This window comes from Tursiops truncatus, chromosome 12 (assembly GCF_011762595.2).
Source record: "Tursiops truncatus isolate mTurTru1 chromosome 12, mTurTru1.mat.Y, whole genome shotgun sequence".
In the NCBI taxonomy this organism is placed as follows: domain Eukaryota; kingdom Metazoa; phylum Chordata; class Mammalia; order Artiodactyla; family Delphinidae; genus Tursiops; species Tursiops truncatus.
This window is the reverse complement of record NC_047045.1, coordinates 57,053,172-57,076,552: the sequence shown is the minus strand read 5'-3', so window position 1 is coordinate 57,076,552 and position 23,381 is coordinate 57,053,172. Positions and strand designations below refer to the sequence as shown.

Here is a 23,381-nt window from a genome sequence, read left to right as displayed (position 1 = left end):
TGAACATGGCTGTCAAATTATCTGAGGCTGCAGTGCTATCTCCACCCTATTTTTAACAACGGATTTGGGTATGTAAATTACAGCTTCCTTTTTCCTCCCTAGGTCATCCAGTTAGTCCCATTTGAAGGGAATGAATGAAATGAATGTTTAAACTGTCTTGATGTTGTTAATTACTTTGTGAGACATTTCATAGCAGGAAAGTCTTTGGCATGCAGTGAGTGGCTTGGAATATTAAAATCTTCAAGGACATTAGGTTCTCAGTGTTTGTTTAAAGTGGTTGCAGAAGAGAGTAAAATAATACCTTTTTTTTGTTTTTTTCATAAAATGTATCTCTATGAGGAAGGGTATGAGGGACAGACTAGCAAATTCTTGGTAGGGTTTTAGGTTTGAAACAGGAGTAGCCTTTCAAGAAAGCATTTTAAAAAAGTAAATTTATATATTTTATTTATTTTTGGCTGCATTGGGTTTTCGTCACTGTGCGCGGGCTTTCTCTAGTTGCAGTGAGCGGGGGCTGCTCTTCGTTGCGGTGCACAGGCTTGTCATTGCAGTGGCTTCTCTTGTTGTGGAGCGCGGGCTCTAGGCGCGCAGGGTTCAGTAGTTGTGGCTTGCGGGCTCAGTAGTTGTGGCTCGCGGGCTCAGTAGTTGTGGCTCGCGGGCTCTAGAGCGCAGGCTCAGTAGTTGTGGCGCACAGACTTAGTTTCACCGCGGCATGTGGGATCCTTCCGGACCAGGGCTCGAACCTGTGTCCCCTGCATTGGCAGGCAGACTCTTAACTACTGCGCCACCAGGGAAGCCCCTCAAGAAAGCATTTTGGTAGTAAGGTTTGCGTCCGTGATGGTCATAAGAAAATTCTGAAAGTGGTTTTTCATCTATTGAATACTTGAGCCTATATTTGAAGCTAACTACACCAGGGTAGAAGCCTGCCAGCTGTCTCCCTGTGACGGGCAACATTCTTAGACCAGTAACAACTGGGCTTATTAGGAGGAAAGAAAGAGGAGTCCAGAGGATTTCCATGTACCTGAAAGTTAAATTAGCAGGATTCAGATTTTATGTACCAAGCTATGTAAATCAATTTGTGCCACCTTTTATTTTATGCCTCACAAAAATTAAAAAGCTTGGCTACTATGAACCCAAGTATTACTTTGAGCTAGTGAAATAGTTTCATTTTGATTTACACATTGTGATTTATTATTAAACAAATGGAGAGACTGTAGTCAGGCAAAGATATAACTTAATCATCATTTTGGTTAAGACTGGACAAAAGCTCCCTGTATCATAAATTGTCTCATGAGAGCTGGCAGCGCTCATGGCTGTCAACGGGCATGTGTGACACTGACTGAGGATATAGCAAAGGAAGAAGGAAAAATAGAAAAATAAAGAAGGTAAAAAGGAAGTCCAGGGAAGTAAGGGAAAGGATGGTGTGGGATGGAGAGAAAAACAGAGAGTAAAGAGTTTTTAAAAGCTAGAGTGTATGGCCTACCAGTAATTGTAGAAGGTAGTGATTCTTGGTTTTGTTTTGTTTTTTTAAATCTCAGAGCAGCTACGTAAAAAACAAGGGTGAATGTGGGAACATTAATCATTTTTCCACATAAAGACATTAAAAAGAAATCATACACTCCAGTCAACTTACCTTTTGCCTCTCTTCCTGTGCTTCTCATCTTGCCTGAACTGGTAAACATCGCATCATAGGATCATACTGGTATGTCCGTGGGAATCACTTGTCTAATATTACCAATTTAACTAAAAAAACAATTACTGTACTTTCTAAGGACACATTAAATTCATTCAGTTCTTTACCAATCAGCATTCACTGAACATCCACTATGTGGAAAGTAAGTTAGATGTGGAAGGCCCAGAAAGGAATGACAGGGGGACCAGAGGGAAGGGTGTCTGGCAGAAGAGATGGAGAGACTTGTGCGGGTAAGGGAGCAAGAATGTTCAGTACTGTACACAAAGGTTTGGAACTGGTTCTGTTAGCAGTGGGGAACCAGTGGAAGTTTCATGGGGAGACATCAGTAGGGCTGTGCTTGGGTGTGCTAATAATGTGTCATATAACTTAGAGGAGGAGGCAAGAAAATGAGTGAAAGCGTTGTTGTAAGATTGGAGTTATGATCGAATTACAGGGTACAGAGAGGATTTAGGTAGTGGGGACGGAAAGGAGACAACGTGTAGAGCCCAGTGGAGGTATTAGTTGATACGCAAAGGTTGACCAACTAATTGTGGAGTGGGGAGGGAGGAAGCTGTAATAAACTCTTTTTTAAGAAGACTTGTAAATGGGAGTTCACAGCAGATACCAAAGAAGATTTAAAAAAAATAATTTTTTGATACCTTAAGAGTGTGTAAGTGTGAATAAAGTATTTATTTCTCATGATCATTTTAAATAATTAAAAAAGTACAAACAGTATGTTTATGGAATGATGACGTTGAAAACTTATTTATGAGGAGGTTTAGACACAAATACTGATAGACCGTAAAAACCAACAACAAAACCCACTTCCGTTCAGGCTACTAGATATATAGAGGAGTGTAGAATTTTTTAGAGGAGAAAGGACGGAAACATCTCTTATATTTTTCATAACTTTTGCACTTGTTTCCTTATCTGCAGGACAAAGAACAGGATGGTGGTTAAAAAGAATGGAATTTAGCCTAGAATTCTGGGCAAATCTAGCTTCTGGCACAGAACAATTGTGTTATCTTAGACAAGGTACTTAATCTGCCCCTCAGCCTCACTTTCCTGCAGATGAGAATGATACCCGTGTTATAAGGTGTGTTTGTGTGCGAGAGAAACAGATGGAGGGGGGAGGGGGAGAGGAAGAAGGAGCAAGAGGGAAGGGAGGGAGAGAGAGAGAGAGAGAGAGAGAGAATTCAACTGAATTGAATGAGATAATACATGTAAAACACCTGTCACAGAGAGAGCCTGGCATATAGTAAGTGCTCAACAAGTAACAGTAAGTACTTTTTTTTTTAATTCTCAGCAGTGCCATTTAACAGTTTTGGTAGATGGGTCTCTTTTTGGTACTGAAGGGTATTTTGTTAAAACAAAAGGTAAACTTGGCATTTGCTATGTGAAAGAAGATGGTATTCTAGGTACACATCTTTTTTATGAAGACATGTTAAACTCAACACAACAGGTAGCCTTTCTCTTTTTTTTTTTTTTTTTAAATATTTATTTATTTAGGCTGTGCCGGGTCTCCCTTGCGGAGCACGGGCTTAGTTGTGGTATGTGGGAATCTTAGTTCCCTGACCAGGGATTGAACCTGGGCCCCCGGCCTTGGGAGCTCGGAGTCCTAACCACTGGATCACCAGGGAAGTCCCCAGGAAGCCTTTCTTGTCACCTGTATGGCACAATTTTGCTGGGCAGGTTGATTGGGTTTTGCTATGGTTAATTTTAATGCTGACCTTGAAGGGATTAAGAAGAGCCCTTACTTCCGTTACATGAAGCGGCAGAAATTACCAGATGGAAACAGGAATTAAGAAGGGAAAAAAAGGCTCTGCAGTAATTCATTGTTTCCTAACCAAGACGGCTTGTGCTTACAACGTTGAGAGGCGGCTGCAACGTGGCTGTTTAATCAGATCAGAATAACTCGGGGGTGGGAGCAACTAGTACCCCCGCCACCCCCCACCCCTTAACTGCAACCTTTCGGACTGGGGTTGTCCCCGGGCTGCTGCCACGCTTTGAGTCACCGGTCTCCCCCTTGGAGAGTCGGCGGCCCCGCGCCGGAGAGGCCCCGCCCCTCCCTTGTGAATCGCTGGCCTTGGTGGGAGGAGCCGGCCGATGCTAATGAGCCGAGTTGCCGGGAGAGCCAGGAACTTCTTTCCCCTCCGCTGTGTCAGGATCGCAGAAATTATGCCCCTTCTCTCACCATGAGCTGGCTCTCCAGTTCCCAGGGAGTTGTGCTCACTGCCTACCACCCCAGCGGCAAGGACCAGGCCCTGGGGGGGAACCATGGCAAGGGAGGGGAGGAAGCCACCACGAGGTAAGCCCGGGCACCTGAAAGCTAGAGAACAAAACAAAGCCCTCTTACCTGCTCCGGGGAAAAAAGTGACAGGGAAGTTAGTGTGGGGAGAAAGGAACCAAAAGCCACAGGTCGCGCTAACCTCGTGCAGCAGCAGAAATCTTCGGCTGGGGTTTTCTGTACTTTGCACCTCACCTAATCCTGAAACCGCCTCTGTGATGACTGGTGAAGACGGATAGGAAGGAACTGGGGCGATGGCTGTCAGGCTCCTTGCTCAGCAGGTGCATTTGCAAATGCTGAAAGATCAAATAACTATATTTGAAACACTTCCTGTGAGATGGAATTCTTGAATGGGCTCAAGGCCCAGCCACTGGAACTGCTGCTTGGGAACGGCGCCAACAAGCAGGAGGGCTGTTCGCTGTATTCTACAATCTGCTGTTGTTACAGTGTGATTCTTTCCCCCCTTCTTCTGGCTGAAAGCAAACTTCTTAGGCAGAGAGCCCAAGACACTGGCCTGGGGCAGTAGGTTTCACATTCTTTGGCGTATGTAGATTGTTTGTTGGTGGGGGAGCTTTCAAAAAGGTTCTGTCAGGAAGTAGTACTCTGCTGCTAGAGTGACCTGTGGTTAATGCTAAATCACTTTATAGGCAGATAGGGCGAATGTTCTATAGACCACTGAGGTGCAAAGAGTACCGTGTATCTGTGTACTTTGTTCTGTTTTTCCAAGCCTCCCCCCCCTTCCTTTCCTTAATGACCTTCTCACTAGCTGAACATTTTTACCTCCTGTCTTAGATAGAAATTGTAAATATTGGCCTAGAAGCTTGCAAACAGCAAATGCTAACCTAATAGGGTAGGATACTAAATTAGTTATCAGTAAGCACATTTCCTCCTTGATGTTTAATGTGATAATAAAACCTTCTTTGTTCTTTTGTGACTTATGCTTATGCCTTAAGCTGGAATAATGCCTTCTTTCATTTGTTTTAAAATCCCCAGATGTGGAGGAGGGGAATAAAAATCAATGGAACGGCTGTAATACTCTGCTCTAGATTCCCAGGCTGACCAGAATTTTTTCTCACGTTGCAACCACCATATGTATTCCATTGACTTAATTCATTTCCAAAGATAAAAGGGAACTGCTGCCTGTGCTTTGGATGTGTTATCATTTTATTTTGTGTGAGAGGGTCATGAAGTGTTCTCATCCATTTTTCTGTAGCACGCTAACGAGATAGTAACCTTTGAGCAGTAAGCAGACTGCAACGCCAACGCCTTACTGTCTGTAACTTGGACTCCCCTTGACGGTCAAAATGGCCAGAATTATGCAGACTTAGCACATGCTCCAGAGACTTTACTCTGGGATGGCCTGAGGATCTGAGCTGAATTTTGGGTCTTGATTGTGAGAGTGAAAAGAACCTTAGGGACTTTGAGTCCTGACCTCTCATTTTTACCTTGAGGACTCAAACCTCAGGGATTAGGCTGCTGCAAGGTCTGTTGTCGTAGGGCTTTGCCTGGGGCTGCATATTGAGATATGGAGCCTTTATCCCATGTTTGTGGTTTTGCAGCCTGTTGTGGGTGGCCTATACTTGAGTGGGTTGAGAGAACAAAAGAGAGGAACAGCTCATTCTCAACCTTGGCCAGAGCAGGATCATTCTCAACCTAGGCTAGCGCAAAATCGAGAGGGTATAGGGTGGGCAGCTGCTCATACAGTGAGCGCACTCCATGGCGTGGTAGTGCCAGACCTGTTCCCAAGTGCCTCCCCCACTGGCTGCCATACTGCTTGCCCATACTGGCCCCAAATTCCTACCACTGAATTAGAGTCCTAGGCTGGAGAAGACGGGAGCCTTGGTTTGAGGGCAGGGGGGGAAGGAGAGAAAAGGGACAGTCCTTATTGGCTTTTACCCTTAAGCATGGAATCATTTATCAGATGAGCTTAGTGTTTCTTTGGGAGGCACCTTCTTTAGCCTGGAGAGGTTGAGATATTGCTATTGGGGCGGGAGGGGGGTGGTGGTGGGAGGAGGGATTTGAGGGTGGGATGGGATCAGGAGCCAGCCTTTAAAGATGGTGGTGAGGGGGCGGGGCCCAGGGCTTGGCTCTGGCCCGAGGTTGTCAGCGTGTACTTGAAGCATTGGCAAGCAGCCCTGAGGTGCAAGTTTGGTGGTTGATGCCTATTTTAAAAAGCTCTTCAAAAGTCAAAACCAAACCAAAACAAACTGTGAAAAAGACAAAAGTTAGACTCTTGTGTTCCCATCTACCTATTCAGCAGTTGTTGAAGGGAGCACAGAAGTCTAACTTGGCTTATTGCAAGACTTTTTCTCCTAAATAACATGCACTTTGATGAACTACTTAATCAAATGTTTAGTTCAATAAGATGAACTCCTCTATATGCCATTTGAAAAGTATAAAGGATTATGTATATGATTTAGGATATTTATAGAAAGCATTTGAGTTTTAGTCCTATGTTACCAGGTCCTTTTTTAATTGTTGTTTTGGTCTTTGGGGAAGCTGTGATAGTAGGGAATTAATATTTTTGTAAGTTATCTGTTAGTCTAAAATTCCCTCCATTCCATTCCATTATCCCTCTTTATCAGGACACATTCATTGGATACCTGATTAAGGAATTCTTCCTACTCATGGTTAGACCCTCTCAAATATTTACAGAATTCTGTTTTCAATTTGTTTTGTTATATTTCTTCTTGAAAACATTAGGATTTGAAGAAATACGCTGACATTAGTTGTTCTGACTGACTTGTGCATAGTCAAATGTTTCCAGAGGAAACCACTTTTTATGAGTAGCTATATTTATAAGACTTTATTTACTTGTTAATTTTCAAGTAGGTTTCTTAATGTTTACTTTTGCAAAGCAGTTTTTCAAAGAATACTGCGTTTTGTCTATTCTTACTGTTTTCCCTTGACTTTCCCATCATTTTAAGAAAAACTATTGTTTGCTTCCTATCAGTTTTTGCTAATATTTGATAAACATTAATGTCAAATGGTATTTTTCTTATTAAACCTTTGAACTCTAGTTTCGTCTGAGATATTTTTATGTCTTCTATGAGTAAATGTATAGCATTCATCATGTAAGATCTTGTTTTGTTGACCCCGTTTGCCATTGGTGTTGGGCAAGCAGAACCGAGAGGCTTGGTTTATGTCATGATGACATAAACCCTGAAAATCTGGGCTGGGGGCCAGCCTGCATGGGGTCACATCCCGATTGATTCTCCCACTCATTCTCAGTGTGGCCTTGGAAGGGTTATTTAAATCTCTACCTGTAAATTGAACTTCATATTAGCGCTCACTTCACTGAGAGGGTTAAGTGGAGTGATCTAAAGCCCATAGAACAGTGCCTGGTTTATGGCTAGCTGCTGCTTGCTCTCACGCCAGATACAGAAAAGGAAAGAACTTATCGAGCTTTGTGGCATATCACATATTCTTCCTCATTTCAGAAGCATTTTCACAAATATCATTTTGTCACATGTTAAGAAACATGGGCATGATCCTTCTGCTTAACTAAAAATGGCATAACTGAAAATTAACCATTGTGTAAAAGTTCAGGCCTGTCAGAGGGCTGCCATCGTCTAATGTCTTTCTTTTACGTGAATTTACAGCATTTTAAAAAACCTATGTACTGTATCATGAATAGAGTTCTTTCCGTCTGAATTTGTGTGTTATCTGAAATTTTATATATTTTTGGTGAAGGAAGGATGGCGAAGAATTGTTATATTGCAATTATGTCATAAGTGAACGACTGTTTCTTTTTATTTTTCCTAGCCTTATCATTGAAGGCGTGATTCCTCATTCTAATTTTGCAGGAGTTACTGACCAAATACATTTTTAACCTGTCCATATGGATAATTGTTTTCTAGATCAATCTAGTCCTCCGTGTGCTGGCATAAGAGTACTTTCTAAAAACTGATTTTTTTTTTTACTGTGTCATTTAGAAGCCCTATTCATAACTTTCTCTTGAATTGTTAAAAGACACACCCAGTATTCTAACTGGGCAGGTCTTACCTTTATTTAGAGTTCTGTGATATTTGCCTTTTAACCGCCCTCATCTGTGAGGCATGTGATTTTTGTGGGCCTGTTTAAAGTTATCTTCATGGGACTTATATTAGGTGTATGCCTTTCAAGTATAAGGATTTATAAATCACAAGAACCCTACCTTCTTAAAAAAAAAAAAAAAAAAAACCTGCTGAAAACTTTCCTTGTCTTCCACGGTACTCTTACTTCCTTCATCACCTGCCTTTGTTTTTCTTTTCTAACGGGGGCTAGTGCTTATTTGAAGGTTTATGATTGCTCTTTTGGTGTTTAAGTTCTTAGTACTTGTCTTGTTTTTGAGAGTGTTGCAGCATGACGAACTCACAAAAATTGATGCTTTTAACGACGCACACGATGGCTTCTGGATTGCCTGGTAATTAGGCCTAAAGAGTTTTTAATGATTGGCCCACCAAAATGAATTATTTTTTCTCTTGTTTTAAAATTCCTCACTATCTGTACACCTGAGTATCATTTACAGGTTAGAAAAAGGACTCAGCATCCTAGAGGCCAAGGCCACACTTGTGTCAAGTGGAAGTCCCCTGTGCTCTATGGTCATGGATCTGTGAGGTCTCACTCCCTTTGGTGGCCTTTGCTCTCCTACGTCTTCTTGATTTGAATGCTGCCCAAAGGTCCTGAGAAGCCTCTCTACTTGTCACCCTTGTGGTGTCCCTGTGAGGGAGCTTGGAACAGCAGAAACTTGAGGCCTCCAGGCTGTTGCTTGGGTGGTGATGGAGTAGAGGATGGGAGTGGGCGGAGTTAGCAGCATGGTCTCCAAGCTTGGTTTGGGGAAGAAGGTGTGCTAGGCTGGGTGTGATGCCAGTCCTTTCCTGAACTCTCTCCTTTAGGTGATTACTGTCCTGACCTAAACCTTTCATTTCATACAAATACTCCGAGATGAAATGGTTTGTTGTCAAAGTTTTAGTCAGTATTGATTCTTTAATGACTTTGTTTTACTTTCGATAAGAGGAGACAGAAAATAAGAAGTTTTCTTATTTGAGGAGAGTGGGGATAAGTAAAGGTGTTGGGGGTGGATTAGGGCAGAGGAAGTAGAAGGGATGATGTCTGGATAATTCTGAAGACACATTCTTTTGACTTCTGTGTTTGTTGCTGTGAGCTGGCCAAGTTTATCCCTTTTTTTGCAGGAAGTAAACAGAAACCATGGAGATCTGTGTGGCCAGTTACTACATCTGGAGTCTTTTCTCTACTCAAGCCCACTAAGTATCTGAATTTTTGTGTTGGAAAAAATTGTGAAACGTCATCCACTTGACACATGCTCTTTCGGTAGTTGCTTTTGCAAAGAACACTTGTGTCTTTAGGGAAAATGACGTTTATTGCAGGCATCTGGGTCATAAGGAAGAGACCATATCCCCTGTCTTCTTCCCTCAGGACTGGTCACATGGCATGTTGCTCTCTTTTTGGGACTCTGTTCTTTTCTGTCCACTGGCTTTATAATCTCCTCATTTCGAGCTTGACCTTGGCTCTCAATGGATACCCCACCCTCGTCGCCCTCTATCATCTTACATCTCATAGCAAAGGGACGGACTAATTTCAAATTTTTGAAAGGGGATCAGGTTTGCCCAGTTAATTTTTTTGAACTGTCCCAGGAAGCCTATGATTTGACCATTTGGGGTCTTTTTAGAGAAGCAGATTCTGTAGGCAGGGCAATTTCCCTCCAAAGGCAATGTGGCATCTTTGCTAAGCTGTTCAGAACTTATTTGATTCCTCATCTGTGAAATGAGTGTAATAATGCTCGGCTTCACAAGGTTCACTTTAAAGATCAAATGTGTAGCTTTTGAAAGTATTCAAAAAAATGTGAACATCAGGAATATTATTACTAAATCCTTTTCAATACAATATCTTATCTTTTCCCTGGACATTTTGCTGAACCAGAATTGTCATATCGAACTTTTGGGTTTAATTTGCACTTTCCTTTTATGCTGCGCATTAAAATGTAAGCTCCTTGAGGATGGAGATCTTGCCTTATTTTGTCTCTTTACCTGGGTTTAGCAAAGTGCTTGACTTACTCTAGGCAGGTAATAAAAGTTCGAATGAGTGTGAGAGGGAGTAGGGTGCAGTGATTACACCTACTTTGTGTAATCACTTTGGAACTGGACTCTCTGGGTCAGAGTCCTGGTTCTGTCATTTAATAGCTGTGTGATCTTGGGCAAGTTATTTAATGTCATAGAGCCTCAGTTTTTTCTTTTCCTTCTGCAAACTGGGCATAGTAATACCTAACTCAAGAGTTATTATGAGGATTGAATGAGTTAGTATATGTAACGTACTTAAAAGAGTGCTTGACATAAAGCACTGTGATTGTGATGATGCAGGGCAGTCAAAGACCTGTGGGTGAATTAATTTGGAAATACTGTTAGAAAGCATTTTTGAAATTGATTTGTAAGTGGTTCGGGAAAAGGATGCTTGCTTTAATACATATGCAATATAACTTCTTAATTTGAAAAATAATATTGTGGAATTAGTTTAAGATATTTATAAAAATATCTCAGATTATATTAATGTTAATAACTACTAAGAATACCAAAACAGTATCTTAAAAAGGGCTTAAAGGTATTGAACCCCTGTTAGGCACAGGTGACTGTTTTAAACAGCTTTGTGTAGTTTGGGTGGATATAAATTTCTAAATCGTTTGTGACTCTTAATAAGATGGAAAATCATCTTGTTTAGAGCAAGGAAAAGTTATTTTCTCATGTTCCTCAAAGACCGAATTGACTTTAGGTTATTTGAACACTTGTAGGTAAAAGTACTAGTATATCACCATACCTAAAGTTTTTGAAGACAGGATAATTTTTACGCTTTTTCTCCCTTAAAATATATTTGTGTAGTTTCTGAACAACTCTCTTTTTTTTTTTTTGCCCACACCCTGCGGCTTTTGGGATCTTAGTTCCCTGACCAGGGATTGAAACTGGTTGGGAAACTGCCCCCTGCAGTGGAAGCGTGGAGTCCTAACCACTGGACAACCAGGGAAGTCCCTGAACATCTCTTGATCTTATAACCTAAAAGTGATGTTTCACGGAGCAGAGCTAAGCTGAGGGTGTGATATCCATGGTCCAGATCACCACCCAGTTCCCCCTGAGCCCCATCCCCTTTCTCATTTAGTGCGCACATTTAAAGACTATACTGTTGGTTTTTCTCTTCATCATATTATTATACATAATACATTAACTTTAAATGCCTACTGTGCACTGGGCCTACGCTAGGAAACTCTGTCCCCTTAGCCAGTTCTTTTCAAATCCCTCTCATACCTGCCTTTCAAATTGCTCTTAGCTCGGTAGCTCCTGCTTACGAATGGCTCACAGGATCAGGCTGTTTTGCTTCCACCTCTAAGAGACTGGGGACTTTTTTGGTGGGAGTGGGAGTAACTGGAGGAAAGAAAGAGATAGTGAACCGGAGGGAGGAGGGAGATGTATGCCAGTGAGTAATGCAGTAGCCATTTTCCATAGGGGGAAAAACAGCATACATGGTAATCAAATCCCAGAGAGCTGTAGATTCTCCAGTCGTGCCATTTTCTGGATTCGCGGAGTTCTTTTCACCTGCTGGAAAACTCAAAGCACCATATATTTGTGGCATTGTTGCTATGGGAGGATGTGTCCTGAGTTCCCAACAGCAGGTTTTGAAATACATTTTTCAAACCTAAATAAAATTTTCAAGTAACTTGGGGGTGACTGTTCTCTGTTGCCTCTTAGGATCTTTGTGAATTGAGACGTGACAGTGATGCTTTTTTCTGCTGCCTTTAGTTTCGTCTTACTCTGGTACGGTGTCCTTCTCAAGGTACATGAGAGCCCTGCACATGCCGATACGATATGTCTTTCCACAGCCCCTTAACATGTGCCCGTCTTCCGTTAGGGGGTATGCACTTGTCTAAGTTTGTCATTTATTTGGAAGATTTAGGAACATGGAAATTGATATATGTTCTTGTGACACTAGTTGAATCAGATTAGAACTGTAAAATGTAATTAACTTAATAAACTGGGAAATGCTTTAACATCATGCTGCTGTGAAACGGAAGCTGTGTAGAAAAATATTGGAATTCACACTAACAAGAACTCTTGAAGTTTGGGTGGGTTGGCTGTAGAGATCTGGTTTATCTCTGAATGCTAACGTCTGTCAGATATCGTCTATATTTTGAGAAAAAGAGTAAGAATTATTTATTGTTGATGAGCAGCATAAAATTGAAATCCTACCTAGAATGAGATTTGGGTAACTTAGAAAGGCATTAAAAATATGTAAATGTAGAATGTTAAAATTTAAATTATTTAAAAGACTCCTAACATGTATTTTAATAAACAACCGTGAAGATTTTTGCTGGATGTATATGATAAGCCTAGAATAAAATAAATGTAAGAATTCCTGCCCTGAAGGAGCTTGCATTATAATACAGATGGATTCTGAAACAGCGTTTTCAGTATCATATTTAGGAAACCATGGCATGGTTCCCCCTTTTGAGGTATAAAACTTTAAAATAATTTGTTATTGAATAATTAAGATTTGGTTTGAGTAAGAAAAGGTGAGCTGGCAACTGAAAGTTGAAAGGAACTTTGGCTATTTATAGGTGGTCTAGAAACATGTAACTCGATCAGCTTATTCTATAATTAATGTTTTGACTAGAGTTACTAAGTGTGTGTCTTTTCATTTCTCTCTGGTCCAAATAATACTGTCAAAGCTATGGCCCATCATCTTGATAGAAGTTATTTAGATCAAGGTAGAAGTAAATTTGAATGATGTCTTTATTTATTTTTAAGTAAATCATTGTTATTTTTAAAATTTATTATTAAAAATGGGGATATATATGCTTCAGTATATCCAGGCTAAAAGTCTTTTGATTTATGGCATTTTTGAATCATTCTGGATTATAGTGTAACTATATGATGTCATCAGACTGGATATATTTAGGTAATTGTATAAGTGTATTAATCCCTTGCTCCCATTTTTTAGAGAAAGGTTTCTATACTTGAGGACCAATAGGGGCCTGGCAGGTTATATAATAAGTGAAGTGGATGATTGGAAAGTGCAGGCCTCAGAAGAATGTGGGTTTTGTAGAAAATGTTACTAGAATTTTAAAAATACTGAGTAAGCCCCCCAAAATCCTGTCTGCAGGTTCGATCTGGCCCAGGTACCACCATTTGTGACCCCTATCCTGAAGGTCAAGGTGACTGTTTCAGTCGGCTGTTGCTGTGTAACATACCACCCAAAACTTAGTGACTTAAAATAACAGTTTTCTCTCTTGATTCTGGAGGATCACAATCAAGTTCTTTCTTGGGGTCCGTCAAGCAAGATGGGCTGAGGCAAGGGGATCGTCAGAGGCGTCTTCATGCACAGGTTTGACACCTGGGCTGGTGGGTCATCTTTCTCCTTGTGCAGCTTCGCCACATGACTAGCTTGGGCTTCCTCGTAGCATGGCAGAGTCAGAGTAGTCAGACTTCCTACATTCTTGCTGGCTTACCCCAGAGTGAGCATTCTAGGAAGTCTAGGTGGAACCTGCCAGGTTTCTTGGGGCTTGGCCTCAGAAGTTACTCAATGCCACTTGGCCATATTCTGTTCGCCAATTAATCATATCCCGTCTCAAATTCAAGAGCATGGAGGAATAGGCTTCACCTCTCAGTGAGGGAATGGCTTACAGAGCTTGGTAAAGAGGTCATCTTTGGCAATAAGCTACTCAGTTATCATTCCAGTCTCTCTGTATCTGGCCCTACCTGCCTTTTCTGGTCTTATTGCCAACTCCTCTTAGAAACCTCTCTTCCCTGGAGCTTGACTTTAAAATTCTCCCCTAGTACGTGTACACATCCTATGTGCGTTTACCCTCTGCCTTGCTTTATTAGGCAAGTTTATACTGTAGAAATTTTTCTATTTACTAAGAACATAAATGCCTCAAGGGTGGGCTTGATTTCTTTTTTTAATCCTAAGCACTAGATGGATTCAGTACCCTGTATATAATAGGAATTCAACTATATTTGTGCATTGATGGATATTTTATATTTTGGAACGGTTGGGTTTTATGTTTGCAGGACAATTTAGTATAGAGCCTTTTTTTCTTTCCACCAGAAACAAAAAAAAAACTTGATTCTCAAAAACGTTTTTCACAAAAGTGCTAAATTTGAATTTGATTTTAGGCACAAGTGAATTTGAATTTGGAAAGAATAGAGTCCTGAGAAATGAGATCTTCCTTGTATAGAACATGTTCCCTCTATTTGATAGCAGCAGAGTTGCCAAAGGCCCTTGTTTGTTTACATCCAATGATACTTACTCTAAGGGACTATTGGACACAGATGTAGTATTTTGGAATACGTAATCTTTTTGAGATCACATAGTACATATGGAAAACATCCCAGAGGGTATATAAAAATTAATTGCCAGTATTTGAGTTGCTTGCTTTTTCTACTCCCAGAATGTTAGTTAAATTTAGCAGTCGTCCAATAATTCCTATCATTGTGCCTTAGCATACCTAAATAGCATCACTGTAGGGTATCCTTTCTTTCTTGTTTAGAGACATTGCTTTACTATACCAGTTACTTAAATGGATTTGTCTCTTGCCACACTTCCTTCAAAGCAAAGAGGAAAATAAGTGGCTAGGACACCCTCTGAACTCTGGGTGGAGGTGGGGGGAGTGTTTTTCCCTTAAAGGAAGGAAATTTTTTAAAATTAGTACTTGAAGATTAGAATATGTATCTATTTCTTTAAAAATACTTTGTGTCTCCAGCTTAGAGCTGCCCCTGTTTTTGTGAGAACCTGCTGCATAAATTTTAGTTATTTGTCTATAGCAATGATGGTCATGTTTTATTCATCAGATCACTTAATTCCTAAGATTTTTAAGGTCATTTAAGAAACACATTTACACCAATTTTCCCGTCCCTATACTACTGATCGGAAATCATATCATCTCCGTTTTGCAGGTAAAGGAAAGAGACTAATCCCTTCTGAGCTTAGTTTGAAGCTTGAAGCTTGAAAGCCAAGGCCAGGCTATGTGTCTTTAAAATGAAAGGCTTGTCCTAATAGCTTTTTACTCATTTCAGGAGAGACTAATACTTTGTTAATCTGCTTAAAGCAAAATTTCTTTAATAAATAAGTGAAAGGAATAGAGCTCTGTTTCCCAAATTGTGTGTGAAATATTGTTACTAGGTGTTCTGTTGAAAAGGAGTTTCGTGGTCCAATATTTTAGTGTAAATAAAGTTTACTGCAAGACGCCTTGTAGCATATAATATTTTAGCTAGTATTTATGAATTGCTAAAAAAAACTGGTAACAAGAAGCATATTTTAAATATTCTAAAGTTATTTGACCTAGGAACCTTTTTTATTTTTTAATAACACTTGTTACCAATGTTCCAGGGAACACAATTTGTGAAATCCCAAAATATTGCTGTTTCTTTTTTTTTTTTTTTTTTTTTTTTGCGGTATGCGGGCCTCTCACTGCTGTGGCCTCTCCCGTTGCAGAGCACAGGCTCCGGATGCGCAGGCTCAGCGGCCATGGCTCACGGGCCCTGCCGCTCTGCGGCATGTGGGATCTTCCCGGACCGGGACACGAACCCGCGTCCCCTGCATCAGCAGGCAGACTCTCAACCACTGCGCCACCAGGGAAGCCCGCTGTTTCTTTATAAGTGGAAAAATGTTCAAAAATTGTATACTTTGGAGTTAGGGACATATTTTGGGCTTTTTCTGTTGTGTTGGTAGTAGTGGTAGTAATAGGTTTTTAAAAATTACCCTTCTTCTGTGGCCACTATCTGTTTTATTGATACAAGCACACCTGTAAAAATCTCCCCTTGGTGAACATATTTCCACAGTAAGAATGTTTATTGCTTTTTAATACCCAAGCTTTATAGAATATACATCTTTTAATACAACATTTTTTAACTTATGTTTTTATAGAGAAAATTTATACGTATGCCTCCAAACCCAATAACGAAATTTTAAACACAAATGTGGAGGAAATAGCTCGAGTTACAGTTTTAGTATAATGGGGACATCTTGAAAAACATACCCAGTGTCAATCAAGAGGATATATGCCACGTCACTGCTTGGAAATAACACTTAATCTTACTAATAGTTTGATCTTCAGTAAACAGCACTTAAGCATTTTACATTCAACATGATAGTTTGTTAATTGTGTATTGGAGTATTGCTGTGTGTTTTGTTTTGGAAAACGGGTTGAGGGTCTGGGGTAGATGTGTTATATGTTACTTTCTCTCCTTGAAAGAAGAGGACAACACCAGTGTTTTTTTCAGGGAAGGATTGCTGCCACTAAATTAGAGAGGCTATCTTAACTTATTTAACAGCCCAAGCAGGTAGGTGATATTACTCCCAGTTTACAAATGGAGAAATGGAGGTGGGGAGTGGTAGAGAACCTCACTTGAGGTCCTAGAGCTAAGTGGCAGGACTGGGATTTGAACCTGGGCAATCTGCTCTCAGGGTCTTCACCACTGTGCTGTTCATAGAAATTATTTGTTTCCAACTTTTGTAAGCTGAATATGGTTTCTAGAAGTATATGCAGAACAAGTTAAATTACAACAGAATGTTTGGTTGTCTGGTAGTTCGTGTGTGTGTTTATATATATTTATATAATAAAACTCTGCTGTCTTCATATTGAGAGAAGCTTCTGTGAATCTGGATTCTCAGCAATTCACTTAGGAGTAAAATAGGCACCTCGGGAGATAACCTTAACTACTTTCAAACCCCAAGATACCATTTACTGCAATGAAGTAGTAAATAGTTTTACTAAATTCTGCTATTTAAGTAAATAATTTTGTGTGGCCTTGAGGTATCTCCTGGCATTTTGTGGTCAGCTATTCATGCAACTGGTGCAAATGGTATCACGGAGGAAAAGAAAAACAAATATTTATTGAGTACTCTCTGTTCAAAGCCCTTTAAAATGGACTTTGTTTAATCTTCATTAGGTGAGAATTACCATCCACATCTTAAGAAAGACAAAGCTCATGTACACAGAATAACTGGTCTGAGATCGTACAGCTTGTATATAGATCAATTGTGATTTGAACCTTGGTCATTTTCATCCTACTGACTGGTATAGAATAGGGGCCATTATCGTTTTTCTCCCTTCCAAGCACATGTGTCTGAATGACAGTGGGGCCTCAGTTCAAGGGTGGGATGTGTTCTGTGGCAGGCCCTGATCTGGGTCTTTCAGAGCAGCAGTCTGGACGTGCCGTGCTGCCTTGGGGGCCGCAGGAGCCATGGGGAAGTAAAGGAGAAAGCCCCAGGCCGGGACCTCTCTTCTCTCTCCATCAGTAGGCATTTGTAAACTGGAGACTCTCTTCGCATGCATTGAAAAATCTCCCGACACCAGCATGACACAGTAATAAGATGTACCTTTAAAATACTGCCACCAAGACTTCCTTGGCGGCGCAGTGGTTAAGAATCTGCCTGCCCATGCAGGGGACACGGGTTCGAGCCCTGGTCCGGGAAGATCCCACGTGCCACGGAGCAACTAAGCCCTTGTGCCGCGACTACTGAGCCTGCACTCTAGAGCCCGTGAGCCACAACTACTGAGCCCTTGTGCCTAGAGCCCATGCTCCACAACAAGAGAAGCCACCGCAATGAGAAGTAGCCCCCCACTCGCCGCAACTAGAGAAAGCCCGCGCTCAGCAAGGAAGACCCAACGCAGCCAAAAATAAATAAATAAATAAAATTAAAAATAAATAAATAAAATACTGCCACCATCACCACTGTCATTGCTATTAGGTGGTTGTATTTTTCTATAAGGGCTCAATAATCAGATTTTCCTTAGTGCTAGAAAAGTAAGACAGTAAGACAGCTGTGAGGCTACATTGTCTCCAGGTCTTCCCCAACAGTCTAGGTGGTCTCAATACCCTTTCTGTCACATGCGAATTTTCCACTGAAATCCAAACGAGCCATTTTCTTTAACTGGGAAAGTGTGGAAATGTTGCAGTTGCTAATGAACAGCTCCTTTTCACTTAGTAAAGTCATCCAAACACTTCAGGGGGCTGCAAGGACATTAAAGTCTTGGCCTACCACAGACCCAAAAGTCTCAAAATAAAATGACCTATTTGGAGCGTCAAAAGCGCTTTTGATTAAATTACTGAAAATAAGGTGGTGAGGCCTGGCTGACTGGACAGTATATACTTAGAACTATCTTCTAGCCATGGATATTTTTCATAGCAAATAGATTTTCTTAGTTTATAACTACTAACCAAGTGATCAACTCAACCACAGCTCTTTCTGGAGCTTCTCCACGTTTAGGCAAAGTAATTTGAAACTTGTCCGAAAGCCAAAGGTTGGGGATTACCTTATTCTTGGTCCTAAACCTAGACCTGTTCTATAAATAGATTTTGATTTCCAGGCCAAGCTGTCCCTGCATGACATGTCCCCGTAAATGTCCCGTTGCCACAAATTGCTAATCTTAGCAAAAATAGAATTCTTTGTCCACTCAGAGCTTTCCTGGGATGCCATCTCAGTGCTGCTTTACCACACAGGAAAGCATGCACACATCACCCAAAGAAATCGATTTGTCTCCTAAGATTCTCTGCCTTCTAAAGCTGTCAGTACTTGACATTATACCCTTTCTCTGTACCCAGGCAAATGGTTTGCATGGAGCGATCTTCCAAAGCAGCCAAGTCTGCAGACCCAGTGCAGGGAGGAGAGGGAAGGGGGAAGGAAAATATGAACCCTGTGCTGCCGAGGAAACCAAGCATGATGGGATAGTCTTGAGAAAGGGGCCTGCTCAGGCAGGCTTAGCTCCATGGGCAACCTGCCTCTTTGGGGGAGAAGGAAGGAAGGAAGGAAGGGAGCATGCAGTTTGAAAAGAGTAAACCATTTCACAGTGTGAAAATTTGACAGAGAAGCCCAGGCTGCCCAGCCCTTCCTTGTCTCAGGCCAGTGGGTCCAGAGGCCTCAGGCTAGGGTAGGAGGGGTGCCCTGGGCTTCAGGGTCAAGAACAGAAAACTGGGCCTAGGCCTGGAAGAGGAGGAGAGCAGTTAAGGAAGTATGTGGCGATTGCTCCTGTGGCCTTACAGAGGTGCTGGCTGGCAATAGAGCTGGCCTGCGGGAGAAGCCAAGAACCCAGAAGGCCACGTGGGCTGACCAGGAGTGAGAGCATTAGGCTGCTGGGCAGAGCAGTTACCAGGGCTCTTGGCCACAGGGAAGTGTGTATGCAGCCTCTCAACAGCCTTTTGGGCAGAAAACAGACGATGGGCAGGAGAAGATTCCCGCAGTGACATGGGCCAGGTATTCACCAGAGACTATTTATTTGTGCCTTTGTAGGGTAATTCACATCTCCTCAATTACGCTTCCTGGGGACGTGGCCAGGGAAGCGTCTCTTCAGGTACACCTTTTATTTTTAATTGATAGTACTGAAATTTTAAACTATCTCATAACATTTTGTTCTGTGAAACATTAGCCAGTCACTTTTAAAGCTTGGAGAGAGTTGGTCTTTAAATTTCCACCTGGAATCCTAATAGTCCAAGCATCTTGAAGAAGTGATCGAAAGAGTGAATTTCATTAGGACAAACTAGCTTCCTGAGCAAAATGTTAAAATGCACAAAATTCATTGAAGGTTAGATAGATCTTTCCATGGAGATGGCTAAAGCAAAGATCTGCCCGACTGTGTCTCCCCGCCCTGCTCCCGTCCCTATCTGCTTGCTCTTTAAGGGGAGTTCCCCAGGCTTCTAAGGACCCCGTGCTGATAAGAGATGTGGCCAAAGTCTCTTTAAGGATGTAGTGCTTTGTCAAGGACTGGTTTAGGGAAAGTTTTAATGTATTTGTGTTGCAGGTGACCATTTCTGGGTCATTGACTCCCTCCTCTCTCCCTCACACACACTCACTACTTCTTTCCTCATCTCATTTTTATTAATGAACTAAATTAAGGATTAAATAACCTGTTAAATTGTGAGGATTTTGTATGCTGCCTTATGTTACTCATCAAAGAACAGCTTAAACTGAGCCCCATCTATAAATGACCAAGATGTAATACAATTGTTACACTGCGTTTTCGTGTACGACTAGCATCTTTTTTCTGTCATTCAAGTAATTTGTATTGCAAAAATGATGATAGCATTGAAGTGAATTTACAATTTCAGAGATTTTAAGAAAATGTCCAAATATTGTGAAGCATATAAGATTTATTTGATTTCTCATGAATCTTCTAACTTGCGACGTATGTTTTTAAGCTCATAGCATGCAAAGTTTTCCTTCTTTTTCAGAGGAATATTAAATGCTACAGATCTACATAATGCTGTGTTATTGATATATCTCCTGGGACTTCCCTGGGGTTCTGCGGTTAAGACTCTGAGCTTCCATTGCAGGGACGTGGGTTCGATCCCTGGTTGGGGAACTAAGATCCCAGATGGTGTGTGGCGTGGCCAAAAAAAAAAAAAAGAAAAAAAGATATATATCCTTTTCTCTATGCATGAACATTTTTTTAACATATAGACGTATTTATTTATTTATTTATTTTTGGCTGTGTTGGGTCTTCGTTGCTGCTTGTGGGCTTTCTCTAGTTGCGGCGAGCGGGGGCTACTCTTTGTTGCAGTGTGTGGGCTTCTTATTGCGGTGGCTTCTCTTGTTGCGGAGCACGGGCTGTAGGCACGTGGGCTCAGTAGTTGTGGCTCGTGGGCTCTAGAGTGCAGGCTCAGTAGTTGTGGTGCACAGGCTTAGTTGCTCCGCGGCATGTGGGATCTTCCCAGGCAAGGGCTCAAACCCATGTCCCCTGCACTGGCAGGCAGATTCTTAACCAGTGTGCCACCAGGGAAGTCCCTGTGCATGAGCATTTTAAAGTGTTTATACTATTTAATATGTTATTTGCATTACGTCTTGGATAAAAAGTAAATAAGGACTATATTAATTATTTGTTTGAAAGCAAACCTTATCTATAGATTCTAAAATTATACTTGTGAGTAATGTAAACAATCAACTGTTTCTTTACTGTCTGAATTATCATTTTATTATATTTAGAACATGAATTCTTTTACACTTGGAGAATTTTATATGTTGTATGTAATGACAGGTGATTTGAGCTGAGGGTAAAATCTACCACTTTTGCTCAATCCACGGCAGATATTTAAGAGTTTTCCATTTTAAGTATAACATTTACAGGAATATATCTGATAAGCATGTATTTAATTCAGCAGTGATTTTATGCATTTTATTTTATTTTATTTTATTTTTTGCTGTATGTGGGCCTCTCACTGTTGTGGCCTCTTCCGTTGCAGAGCACAGGCTCTGGACGCACAGGCTCAGCGGCCATGGCTCACGGGCCCAGCCGCTCTGCGGCATGTGGGGTCTTCCCGGACTGGGGCACGAACCCGTGTCCCCTGCATCGGCAGGCAGACTCTCAACCACTGCGCCACCAGGGAAGCCCCGATTTTATGCATTTTAATGGCATGTACCACTTTAGACGTTGCACATATATGAAGATAATATTAGTGCTTCATGAATTAGTCATTTGGTTAATTTTTACTTATAATTTCCATATCAGTCATTTCACATACACACATACACATGGGTTTACATGGGCAGGAAATTTGTATTGATTTTGTGATTAATAAAATGTTATTAGGAACTTCCCTGATGGTGCAGTGGTTAGGAAACCTGCCAGTGCAGGGGACACGGGTTTGAGCCCTGGTCCGGGAAGATCCCACATGCCGCGGAGCAACTAAGCCCGTGCGCCACAACTACTGAGCCTGCACTCTAGAGCCCGCAACCCACAACTACTGAGCCCGCATGCCACAACTACTGAAGCCCACGTGCCTAGAGCCTGTGTTCTGCAACAAGAGAAGCCACTGCAATGAGAAGCCCGCGCACCTTAATGAAGAGTAGCCCCCGCTCACTGCAACTAGAGAAGGCCCGTGGAGAGCAACAAAGACCCAATGCAACCAAAAATAAATAAATAAAATTTCTTTAAAAATAAATAGATAAATCAAATGTTATTAATTGGACTGTTTAGCCAAAGCAGTCTGGTATGTTTGCTTATTAGCATTAGATTCATAATTTAAATTTATGAAATTATTTTAAAAACAAATTAACTGGCCCCCTTTTAAAATTAAATGGCAAATTGACTTAAATGGTCAAAACTCCTTTGTAATTTCAGAATTCAGAATGAAAATCTGAAGGCTGGGATGACAGGAGTGAGGGCGGTAGAAAAAGAATTGTTTTTCCAGGGATGCTGTTTTCTCAGGTCCTCACGAAAAGCAAATGGAAAAATGTATGCTTTTTCCAAGTGATGAAAAAGAGGAATAGAAAGATGTCTGTATGTATATATTTTGCCTCCACACTTGCACTGATTTCTGAAGTTACTCCAAAAGGACATCTTAATGCAGAATAATGTGTAAGTGGATTATCGTTCCTGTATCTTTCATGGAAGTACTCTGGTACTTTCAAATGCAAAAGCAATAGCTGTCCATTTCTCCTTCCTGGGAGGAAGCTCCTATCTTCATCTGAGAGGAGACCTGTTGCCTCTCACTGCCGGGTTTCTCCTTGTCTTTCATGCTAGAGATTGATACATTTGTCCTAAGCTGCTGATGAGGCCTCAGACGTCTGGCTGGGGAGCCATCATTAGTGATAACAACTATTAATTCCTCTAGAAATTTAAAATTAGCCCCCTTGGTTGTGTTTGTTCAATACATTTTAGACAAGGAAGGGTAACAGCAAGTACATTTTTGGATGTTGAAGAATTAGAATCTGCATCTTCTTGGCCTTGTGACATTGAGATCTTCAAGGAGATAGAAGGAAAATAGAAATTTTTATATTAGACAGTACTTAGATGCAGCACACTTAGAATCAGTTTCCTGAATCTCCAAAAGATGGAATCATTGTCACTGGTAGCAGCTCTATTTGTTTTCATTACTCAGTGTAGCAGCTGTCAATGATGAGACATCTTTAAAAACAAAAACAAAAATCCGTACTATGTTAACTCTTCTGTGAAGTGTGTTGAGCAGGTACTGTGTTCTGTCCTATGCTGGGTACACTGTGCTATTCAGAGAGAAAACCCTGTTGCGGAGTTTTCAAATTTCTGCTAAGGATGACGAGCCGTGTCACATGTTACAATCACTATAGGAAGTTACAGTCACTATAATAGAGGTTAAAACAAACCAACCAATAACCCTGCTATGGATGTCTGCAGAGGAAGGACATCTCACAGTCAACTAAGGACCCAAGAGAGTTTCAGGTTTCATCTTGTTGGAGTGGTTGGGTAGGATTTGGCTTTGGGGGAAGAAAGTAAATATATTGTGAGGAGAGGGAGGTTCAGATGGGTGTTAGTTCTATGAGGATTCTAGTTTGGCTAGAGGACAGGAGGTGGAAGGAAAGGCAAGAAGGGGAGGTTGAGGCCAATTTGTGGCAAGCCTCAAAGGTCAACCTTGACTGGGGAGTTGGGATTACTTTCAGTCAGTGGCTGCGTGTAACCTGCCCACTTTTCAG

At 41.3% G+C, this 23,381-nt stretch overlaps 1 protein-coding gene and 1 long non-coding RNA gene across 4 annotated transcripts in view; one reads left to right on the top strand and one right to left on the bottom strand.

The window, feature by feature from the left end:
- Positions 1 to 414: 414 nt before the first annotated feature.
- LOC141276027 (uncharacterized) lies at positions 415 to 3,802 on the bottom strand. Its single transcript, XR_012324835.1, has 2 exons — positions 1,631 to 3,802; positions 415 to 1,018 (listed from the first exon to the last, which is right to left on the bottom strand). It is a non-coding gene; the product is annotated as an uncharacterized lncRNA (long non-coding RNA).
- Positions 3,803 to 3,841: 39 nt separating this feature from the next.
- ARHGAP18 (Rho GTPase activating protein 18) overlaps positions 3,842 to 23,381 on the top strand; it is a 136,023-nt gene continuing 116,483 nt past the window's right edge. For 2 of the 3 annotated variants that reach the window (XM_019951873.3, XM_019951872.3), the window contains exon 1: positions 3,842 to 3,977. In XM_019951873.3, the coding sequence (XP_019807432.1) occupies positions 3,865 to 3,977 (113 nt within the window). In that variant the 5' untranslated portion in view covers positions 3,842 to 3,864. Of the gene's footprint in view, positions 3,978 to 13,299; positions 13,323 to 23,381 lie in introns of those variants that run through there. The other variant, XM_073789581.1, reaches the window with a different exon arrangement.